The sequence below is a fragment of the Pyrus communis genome, chromosome 6 (assembly GCF_041283825.1).
Source record: "Pyrus communis isolate YQ-2024b chromosome 6, ASM4128382v1, whole genome shotgun sequence".
NCBI lineage: Eukaryota > Viridiplantae > Streptophyta > Magnoliopsida > Rosales > Rosaceae > Pyrus > Pyrus communis.
In genome coordinates, this window is record NC_142570.1 from 21413076 (window position 1) to 21423638 (window position 10563).

The 10563-nt window shown below is 37.1% G+C and overlaps 1 protein-coding gene across 5 annotated transcripts; it reads left to right on the forward strand.

Annotated features, from left to right (window-relative positions):
* Nucleotides 1-296: 296 nt before the first annotated feature.
* LOC137710492 (S-adenosyl-L-methionine-dependent methyltransferases superfamily protein) lies at nucleotides 297-9591 on the forward strand. 5 transcript variants are annotated; one of them, XM_088695964.1, is made up of 11 exons: nucleotides 297-739; nucleotides 840-944; nucleotides 1207-1288; nucleotides 2073-2142; nucleotides 3187-3514; nucleotides 4541-5221; nucleotides 5593-5803; nucleotides 6288-6570; nucleotides 7392-7775; nucleotides 8039-8116; nucleotides 8921-9591. In XM_088695964.1, the coding sequence occupies exons 6-11, from the start codon at nucleotides 4568-4570 to the stop codon at nucleotides 9156-9158; spliced, it is 1848 nt and encodes a 615-aa protein (XP_088552090.1). In that variant the 5' UTR covers nucleotides 297-739; nucleotides 840-944; nucleotides 1207-1288; nucleotides 2073-2142; nucleotides 3187-3514; nucleotides 4541-4567; the 3' UTR covers nucleotides 9159-9591. The 5 variants fall into 5 exon arrangements, with proteins under 5 accessions (XP_088552090.1, XP_088552089.1, XP_068305631.2 ...); XM_088695963.1 differs by having other exon boundaries at nucleotides 1222-1288; XM_088695965.1 differs by lacking the exons at nucleotides 297-739; nucleotides 840-944; nucleotides 1207-1288; nucleotides 2073-2142 and adding an exon at nucleotides 3699-3731 and having other exon boundaries at nucleotides 3250-3514.
* The last annotated feature ends 972 nt before the right edge of the window (nucleotides 9592-10563 follow it).

A 10563-nucleotide genomic window follows, 5' to 3' on the forward strand; every position in this document is an offset into this window, starting at 1 on the left:
ATTTGTCATTTTTTTTTTATTAAAACTAAAGTTTTTTTGGATTTTTCGTTAGTTTTCCTTAATAAGAACTCCATTCTTACTAGTTCATATTATGACCTCTTAAATTAGAGGGAGCATTTGTTGCTGTCCATTTTAAACTGTGGTGTATGCTCCACAATTCCTATTCATTAGCCATGTGTGACAGCTCGTCCCGAATTATTTGTACCGTAGATGCGACAAGACTAAAATGCCCTTGGACGTTAATTGGGTTGTGGGGTGTTGTTTTGTTGTTTTTGGTGGTTGACTCTACAGGACACACACACACCCATACCACACTCTCGTGCCTTCTCTCTCTCTCTCTCTCTCTCTTTCTCCTCCCTCTTTTGATTTTCTGCAACGTCCGTACAAGTCGTACGGACAACACCAAACCAACCCATTTCTATGCAGATCGAGCTTGTGTTTAGTACCATCACCTTCATCTCGTCATCACGAACTCATCTATACCAGTTTTTAGACATGAAACCCTCGAAAACCTGAGAACCAGGGAACCCCGATTTTGTGCACTGTTCATGCACACGTGATCGTGGGGGTTTTAGAAGTTTTTAAGGTCATAGGTAGCTTTAGAATACTCTCACGAAGCTCGGAGAAGCATTTTGGAAGAAATTGGACGTTGGGAAGGCCTGGAGTGGCGAGTTGCAAGTTTGGCTGGAATTTCGTGGTTTCTCCAGCGAGATTCCATGAATTTCAGGACTTCAAAGTGGTAAGGTTTTGTTCTACTCGTTGTAAGCTTCATTTTGGTACCAATTTCATGGAATTTGGTTGAGAAATGAAGAAGATATGAAGTTTTGAAAATTTTCCAGTTTCCAACGAGAATTTGAGTTGCAGACGGCGGCGGTTGGCGAGACTCACCGGAGAAGACAAGGGAATATTTTGTGAAGTTAACGGAATATTCTTAACGGTGTCAGGTTAGTTTTAACTGAATCTGTTAGGGTTTAACGGGATATTCCCTAACGACGGTTAGGGAATCCGTTAGTTTTCGCCGTGCGTGGGGGTGCGTAGGGCCATGCCCTTGCTGGCGCGTGGAGTCTCGAAAAATTATTTTAAAAATATGGGGATGTTCGTGAGGTTGAGTAGATCACGTTGGTATATCCAAATATCCCATTTGAGCATTGTATGAGAAATTATTACCTAGTTTTGGTTATGTGCTTTAAATTGACGTTTTTATAGTTGTTTCGCATTTAGGTGAGACCTATCCTGAGGACGAGCGCAGTCACTTGAGATAAGGGGGTTACGACCCTTCCACATATCAGTGAGTGGGCTTTTGGTTTTCCGTATATACCTATATACTTGTGGTTTTCCCCAGAAAATGATATGGAATGTTTATATGTTTTAAATGCCATGCATAGCGTTTGCCTATTTATTTATGCATTAGTAGTTGCATATATGTATGTTTAGTGTTGCGGACGCACATGTAAGTGCCAGGTAAGTTCATAGTTTATGGTTATGAACTAGTGGTTAGGTGAGATGCATAGAGAGCTCATAACCTGCACCCCCGGTGTTAGTGCTCCCGCCCAGAGTTAGGGCACAGTCCTTCATGTGATGTTCACCTCCCGCACCACACACTCATCTTGGATCCAAGTTAGGTGCACAGTCCTGTCGTACAGACCACTATAGGTGGTTCCGACTCGTAGGTGACCCGCGATTATTCGCCCAGTTTTCACGTGATTGTAGCACTTGAGCGGATTTATTTACACCCAGTCTTGTCGTACAAACCACTTTAGGTGGTTCCGACTCGTGTGTAGGTATAGTTAGTGAGTTGGGGATTTGAGCTCTAGATTCAGTTGTACAGGTCAGGTTAGGTAATTCCGGCTAACATGTTACTTGCATTGATTGACATTACCTGGGTTACTTACATTTTATGTGGAGGCATTCGACATGGCATATTTCTGAACATGTTTTCGATATATGTGTATATTCTATTTTCTGGAAAACTATACAGGTTTTACGGCGAGGGGTTAGAACTTTTGATAATGAATTGATTTTGAAAAGTTTTGTTTTTGCCCACTCACACTTTCTATTTTGCGCCCCTCCAGGTTCTAGTTTGGTTTGCTCTTTTGGTGGCTTACGAGGAATCCACGGCATATTTGATAGATTATCACCAGTGTAAGACCACCTTTGGGTGTGTTTAGTTAGTGTTTGTTTCTCTGGATTGCAATAGGCTTTCTGTGCTCTAAATATTGTTTATCACACTTACACTTGCACTTGTACGTTAACTACATTGTTTTGTAGTTTGGTTTTTATTTATTCGTACTTTTATTACTATCTTTTGCTTCCGCACTGTGCACATGGCTACGTCACCCTCACGTGACGACCAACATGCATTGATTTCGGTCGGGGTGTGTCACATGTATTTTCTTAATGAAGAGAAACTGTGGAACATACACTAGAGTTTAAAGCGAGTAGCAAAATGCTTCAAGTATGGTTAGAGTATTTTCTAGGTAGCTCATAAAATAACTTTATAATCTCTTTTAACTAAATTCTCACTTGACTTGAAAATAATGAGCATAATTGAAGATGTTTTTAATAACTTTTTGTGTGTTTCAATTATAAAAAGTTGGAAAGTTTACATTTAGGTACAGTAAAACCTCTCCATAGTAATACTCTGTAAGAGAATAAACCAGTCATAGAAAATTCGATCCCCACTAGGGTCAACTATATATAAGAATAAACTTCACATTGTAATAACTTATAATTTTCCTAGTCTCGTCTTAGGAAACTTGCCACCATATAAGAATAATTATCAATAAGTTAAAAAATATGCAATATTTGCATATTTAAATTTAGGATTAAGTATCTAAAACCCCTAAACTTTTTAGTATAATTTCAAATTGGTCTCAACATTTTTAAACATTCTAAACAAGTACTCAATCTATTGAAAATGTTACGTCCGTTTAGTCCCAATTTAATTTCTGTCAGATGTACATTTCGAAAATTAGCATGCTGCATTGTAATTTCGAATCTTTATACAACTTTTGTTAAAGATAACTAAATTAAAAAATATGTTTGTTTAACTATACTTATATTTAGTAGTCCTTATATAGTTACAACATTAATTTAGTCCCGACATTATAACTAAACTTAATATTTTTATGTTGACAATTTATTTAGTTTAGATCTATATTTTAATGGAATTACTAGATTTGACAGATGAAGAGGTGATTGCGTGTTCCGGATCGTAGTGCATCACTCCTCTGTGTCGGCGGACAATTCGACGAGCAATTCCACCAGGAGTTGAAAACCAAAGTCATCAAATTTCTATTAATAGTATGCCCCTGCTTTGCCACCACCTCTCCTCTTCTTCCTATATATATATAATCTCTCCCACTCAGTCTCTCTGTCTCTCCCTCACTGCAAATCTCTCTCTCCTCTCTCTCTAGCTTCCCCAGTTTCTCTCACTACTCACTAGCACCGTGGGGGATGCAGAACGTGAGAAAAGTTCAAATGCAATAAACCCACTTGAGAACTCATCTCTCAGGTTAGCAATTTGATCCCTGTATACCATCACAAGATCCATGCTTGCACTTGCTTTTTCTTTTTTCTTTTGTCTTAAAAGTTGAAGATTTGAATTCCATTGTTTCTGCATCTTGCATTCATATCCAAAGTTCTTTCCTTTTTTTTTTTTGTTTTTTTTTAAGTGAGATCCAAAGTTTTCTCCTTAGGTGAAATGGATTCAACACTTAAAGATCCAACAGGTGAGCTGGATTTGAGGCAATAGATATAATTACTACAACAACAACCAATCATTATCTCACTAAGTGGGTTCGGCTCTATGAATCCTTGATCGCCATAGTGCTCGGTTGGAACTAATTAATAATTAATGATAAGATTTGTTTACTGATGAGATTAATCCTTAATCTAATCCTATGAGCTTTCACATACCTTGAAACAGCAATGACAATGGATTTAGTACCACTAAATCTAAATTAAATGGTGGAAAATGATATGGGTTTGATCCCATTTATCCATTAGTTTATTTAATCCTAATGTGGTTGCCAACGCACTCTCTTTTCAGCAAATCTAGTTACTGCTTGCAAGTCCTTTACTAGTTAACCATAAGAATGTATGCATAGTTGCCTTTAGAAACGTACTGTATTTGGGAATCCATCGTCTTTCTTATGTCATTATCATTCAGGAAGTTTTATGTTAATTAAGTACTTCTTGGTTCGTATCTGAAGAGATATACATATATTTTTTGGAATTTGTATTTTCAAGATCGCCTAAAAGCCGAATGAGCAGCAAGTTCTCGTTTTGTAGGTCCGATGCATATTGACTGCAACTCTAGCTAGAGAAAACTAACTGTACTTCGGAACAATTAATCAAGTTATTTTCTAGTTTTTAATATTTATAGTAGATTCTTGGGTAAGTAAGTACCTACTTAGTACCTGTTCATGAATTTTTGTTCCCTTTGTTCATTACATTTTGGCAGTGCTTGGCTTCAACTTCTCAACCATTGATCAATACTTCTAATACTTGCCGCTAAGGTTTAAATTACTTTGTACAGGTTTGAGGGAATTATTACAAGAATATCATGGGCTCCAAGCATAATTCTTCAGGAAACAGAACAAGAAGCATGTTATCTGTATTTGTTGTGATTTCTCTTTGTTGTTTCTTCTACCTTCTTGGAGCATGGCAAAAGAGCGGTTTTGGAAAAGGAGATAAAATAGCATTTCAAGTAACCAAGCAGAAAGATTGTAATGTCTTTCCTGATTTGAACTCTGATTTGAACTTTGAATCTCATCACAGTATCGTGGAGATAGTTGAACCTTATGAACCTAAAGCCAAAGAGTTCAAACCTTGTGATGTTAAATATGCTGATTATACTCCTTGTCAAGAACAAGACCGAGCAATGAAATTCCCCAGGGAAAATATGGTATACAGGGAAAGACATTGTCCTCCAGAAGAGGAAAAATTGCATTGTCTTATTCCAGCCCGGGAAGGGTATATGACTCCATTCCCCTGGCCTAAAGGCCGTGACTATGTCCACTATGCCAATGTACCTTATAAAAGCCTCACAGTTGAGAAAGCTTCACAGAACTGGGTGCAATTTCAGGGAAATGTTTTCAAATTTCCAGGCGGAGGAACAATGTTCCCCCAAGGCGCAGATGCATATATTGACGAACTTGCATCAGTTATTCCGATTGCAGATGGCTCTGTCAGGACAGCATTGGACACCGGTTGTGGAGTAAGTTTGTTTTCTAATGTGCTTTTATTATTGGATATGCATGTCTACATTCACTTCCCCACTCTGCCATTTTATCATTTGCATTCAGTTTGAGCTTCTTAACTTCCTTCAGTCAATCCAAGACTGACTAGAGCATTAGCTTTTCACTTTCCAGAGAATATTTGAGAACCTGTCACGTCAGATCAACCTTGCATTTCAAAAACACTGTGCATGTACTGAATGAAAATGTACATTCCATCTGTGCCTATGTATTTGTGACTAGATCATGTATGCGCATGAGCAGTGATTTATAATAGTGTGCATGTTCACACACAGTCAGTTCTTTCCCATTTGGTTGTGGTTCTGTACTAATGAGGCCAACAACAACACAGGTTGCAAGTTGGGGTGCATACTTAATGAAAAGAAATGTATTAGCCATGTCCTTTGCACCCCGGGACAATCATGAAGCACAAGTGCAGTTTGCATTGGAGCGAGGAGTACCTGCTGTTATTGGTGTGCTTGGATCGATTCATCTTCCATACCCATCTAGGGCTTTTGATATGGCCCAGTGCTCTCGGTGTTTAATTCCATGGACTGAAAATGGTAACATCTTGGAGTAACCAACATTAAGCTTGAGCAATCACATTTGATTTCTTTTGTTTTTGTATTACATACTGATAATATATCGTTGAATTACAAACTCAAAATAAGATATAAAAAGTAGAAAAACATATCTATATTTATTTCTGTACTCAGAAATACGGTCAACTGAATTGTGATCTTGTCTCAACTTGGAAGATCGAGTCATTGACCACTGAAATATGGTCAGAGTTGTTTGCTAATCCACCTGAAACTCTTACATGGCTGGCTGTTAATTTATTTACCAACCCTCCTCAATTTCCCTTTTCTGAGTTTCTCTTGTTTGATGAACCCCCCTCCCACAAGTTGACTTCTATATAAAATGGGCTTCTCATTGGAGTTGCATCTTTTACTTTGTTTTCCAAGTTTTAACTTGCAACGATAGTTTATTAACTTCTTTACTCAATGTGGTGAAATTTATGATTCAAATATGAATGCCTGCGTGTAGATGGAATGTACCTAAAAGAAGTTGATCGGGTCCTTAGACCTGGTGGATATTGGATATTGTCTGGACCTCCAATTAATTGGAAGACCTACTACAAAACGTGGAAGCGGTCTAAGGAGGACGTGCAGGCTGAGCAAAAACAGATTGAAGCACTAGCTGAAAGTCTTTGCTGGGATAAAAAGTATGAGAAAGGAGATATGGCTATCTGGAAGAAAAAAGTAAATACAAAATCCTGCAGAAGAAAGTCTATCGATGTATGCCAGACAAAGGATGCTGATGATGTCTGGTGAGTCTCTGGGCACTATGGTTTCTCTTTATTAGTTTGGTATTTTCACAACTCATTGTTTTTAGCCTTGTTTAGTTGTTTTACATCTTCCCTATTCAAGTATAAAGATAATCTTATGGTCATCATAAGTTTGCCCCCCTCTAAATTTGAGGTTTGGTAGAACTTCCTGAAGTGGGACAGACTCAGTTAGGGGAAAGAGTCACAAACCTTTGCAGCAGATGGCAGGATAATGCGCGAAAAACATTTTTGAAAATCTCAAATTATATGATATTGAGTAACTTTCATCCAGCAATTTGGTTTACTTATCTAGGAAAATGCTAAATAGAACACAAGTTTTATAAGCAGAAGTAGTTGAATTGGCATGCTGCATATATCCAACATTCCCAATCCTATGTAAGCAAGCTCTGCTGCTATGCAGGTTTTGCACTGTTTGCGTTGGTTTGCTAGTTCAATATTAGGCTTTTAACTGAAATTCATTGATATAAGCAGTATGGTAGTATAACTTTAAATTCCATTCATTAAAGTGAATATGTTCTCTTTTTTACTTTGTTTTATGTTCTTCCACCCTTTGTCATTTTAGTGGTTGTGAAAGTTAGCTTAGTTCCTACAAATGTTGCAACAATACAAGGTGAAGTTCATTTGGCCTTGCTTTTTTTTCCCTCCATGGTATATATATTATATAGCATGTCCCATGCAATTCATATAAGAGCGATTTTGAAAGAATGCTAGTTCTAGGGTTAGATTGTTCGTTATTTGCTTAATATATTGTTCTTAAATTGTTACAGCCATCCTAATTCTAAGTTTTATGTGGTCTGTTCCAGGTACAAGAAAATGGACACATGTGTAACCCCTTCTCCTGAGGTAACCAATGCAAATGAAGTAGCAGTAGGGGAGTTGAAGTTTCCTGCAAGGCTTTATGCAGTCCCTCCTCGAATCGCTAACGGTTTAGTTGTAGGGGTTACAACTGAATCTTACCAAGAGGACAATAAACTTTGGAAAAAGCATGTAAATGTTTACAAAAGAATCAATGGATTGATTGGAACGACAAGATATCGAAATGTGATGGATATGAATGCAGGCCTTGGAGGGTTTGCAGCAGCCCTTGAATCTCGAAAATTGTGGGTTATGAATGTTGTGCCTACAATTGCAAAGAATACTTTAGGTGTTATTTATGAGAGAGGTCTAATCGGCATATATCATGATTGGTATGTCCTTGATAATTCTCTCTCTCTCTCTCTCTCACACACACACACACACACACACACACACACATCACACGCAAACACAGGAACATCAGTGTTTATGGAACTGTACGAGTGTTCTTCAGGACTCATTAACCTTTATGCTTTTCCTACAAAGACTTTTAGTTGCTTCTCGATTATAATTTACAATACTGAGATCTAGGTAGCAAATACATATTTTCAAGTTACTATTCCATGTCATAACGAAAAAAAGAAACTTATTTCAGGTGTGAAGGCTTCTCTACGTACCCAAGGTCATATGACCTTATTCATGCTAGTGGCGTGTTCAGCTTGTACAAGAACGAGTAAGCATCATCATCTTCTTCCTGTGTATCTGTGTACGTATATCATATGTAGTTGTTTGCAGCAGTAGATTATCTTATGAGATAGCAATCAAATCATGTGATGCAATATCTTGTCCTTAAGATTTCTAAAACCTTCATAGTTTAGACTTCATTTCTAAAAATGTGTGTAGTTTGGTAAACATCAAGATGGAAGAATCTTTGAAGAACTAAATCCAAGAACTCTTTTAAGTAATTTCTCTAGGGCTGTTTGAACAATGGTGGCTTTTTAGTGATAAAGTGAAAATATACTAATTTAAACAATTACGGGCTTCCTTAATGACAGTTGTTTTTTCATGCATAAATCTAATCTAATGCTAATAAGAGTAGTAATGTAGTTTGCCAACTTTCTATAACTTACAGTTATAAAGTCACTCTTTTCTGTTTTATTCAAATTTGAGATAATTGTCCTGAACTTTGGTCCTTGAATTGAAAATCCGTGAGTATTGGTCCTGGAACTCGTGAGAGAGTGGTAAAATGGCCCTTTTAGGCAACTCTTTTAGAACTTCTGTCCCTTATTTGCCATTTAAAACCTTTTATTTTGGATAGAAATTTTAACATATTTACACAAAAGGACCATTGCTCCACGTTTGACAAGTTCATGACCAATACTCTCGGATGTTTAGTTCTGGTGAAAGCTCCAATCAGGCCAAATCTTGCAATTTAACAGCTCATTTTGGTTAGCTGGGGTTCCGTGTAAGGTACATTGTTGCATGAAGCATTTAACATTCACAAATGTGCTGATCAGTTATTAAATGGATTAAGCAGGTGCAAACCGGAAGACATCCTTTTGGAGATGGATCGCATTTTGCGGCCTGAAGGGACAGTCATCTTCAGGGATGAAGTCGATGTCCTGAACAAGGTTAGGAAGATTGTCGGGGGCATGAGATGGGATGCCAAAATTATGGATCACGAGGACGGACCCCTTGTTCCTGAGAAGATATTGGTGGTCGTTAAACAGTACTGGGTTGCCGGCAGTGGAAACAGCACATCCAATGATGAGTAAACCGCATCATCATTCGGTTGTGAATAAATCAGAATATAGCACAAGGAATGATAAAATTGCTCTGTAGTTGTGGGACTGAAGAGTTATGACCCGCCGTTAGGTACGAGTTGTGTAATTTATAGGGTTGTGAGGTAATGACCGGAAACAGCCGTTACTTTTCCTTTTTAATTTGCTTCATTTGACGCACTGGGAAATAGGGTTACGGGCATGTTGAATTGTTTTTTGTTTAGTACATCGATATTTTTGCACTAAGGGGGAGGAGAGTTCGGCTAAGTCATTCAATGGACAACCTAATTTGATATTGAATTCTCAATTCACGAGATTCGAACATAAGACCTCTTACTTCCAAGTGAAGAGGAATACCATTAGACTGTAGTACTGAGTGGCATATTGAATTGTTAAATTAATTTAAGAATGTCATACTATTTTGAAAGGTCAAGGGAACATAACTAATTCATAAAGGTTAAAGTTGATGCAGCAAAGTCGAGCTTTCTTGTCGTAAAACCAGAACTCAACGTAACTCAGAGCATCTTCGATGACCATCATATTTGAGGGCTTATTTAGGAGCTTCAGAGGAATGTTCGAGTCCTTAAAAGAATATTGTCTACAATGAAATTTTTTTGTAGTATATCCCTAAATATAGAGATTAAAATTTTAAAAACTTATTATTCATTTCATTAAAATATTGTAACCATTGATAAAAATAATAAGGGAATCTTAATGAAACACTTTGGTACTGTTCACTTTTAACGAAAATGATATTTTTACTTTGAAAAGTCACTTCTTGTACCATTCGCTTATACCTTTATTCTGTCATTTTCATTAAAAATAAAGGTTTTGAGGATTTTTCGTTAGTTTTCCTAAATAAGAAACTATCTTTACCATTGATTTTTCAAGAATTAAAAAAAAAAAAAAACCAAATGAGAAGTTGCCCCACTTGGGTGGGTTCAAAAAACAAAGAAAAAAAAACATAAAGAGCAGCACCATTCCCTCTCAAAATTAATATGAAGTCTACTATTTGAGTTTCTATATGCAGTCCTTATATTTGAGAATTCTTTTGAGGTATCCAGCGAGTTCCTATGTATTGAGATACTTTGAGGACTTCAATTCCGACTTATTTGAAGTCATTTGTCCCTATATTTAGAGATTGTACGGTTGTAGGGACTCTATTTAAGGCCTCTATTGGAGATGCTCTTAGCCCCACTTCGACTGGACTGGCTTGACTACACTACAGAGTACATACCCACCTCTCTTGAAGCAGCAGCCAGAAGTTTCTATAATAGAGAGAGACGGTAGAGCCTTAAAAGAGTTTTTTGGCTTTTTAGCTAAAATGATCTTTAAGATTGATATAACTTCTTATTTTGGTCTTTGACAATAAAAATCAGAAGAAGTAATCCTTGAGTTT

Coding starts and splice junctions, on each gene's coding strand:
- LOC137710492 (XM_068449530.2), top strand. CDS start 4,568: ATGGGCTCCAAGCATAATTCTTCAGGAAACAGAACAAGAAGCATGTTA. Junction 5,222..5,592: donor CATTGGACACCGGTTGTGGA/GTAAGTTTGTTT, acceptor ACAACAACACAG/GTTGCAAGTTGGGGTGCATA. Junction 6,571..7,391: donor AAGGATGCTGATGATGTCTG/GTGAGTCTCTGG, acceptor GGTCTGTTCCAG/GTACAAGAAAATGGACACAT.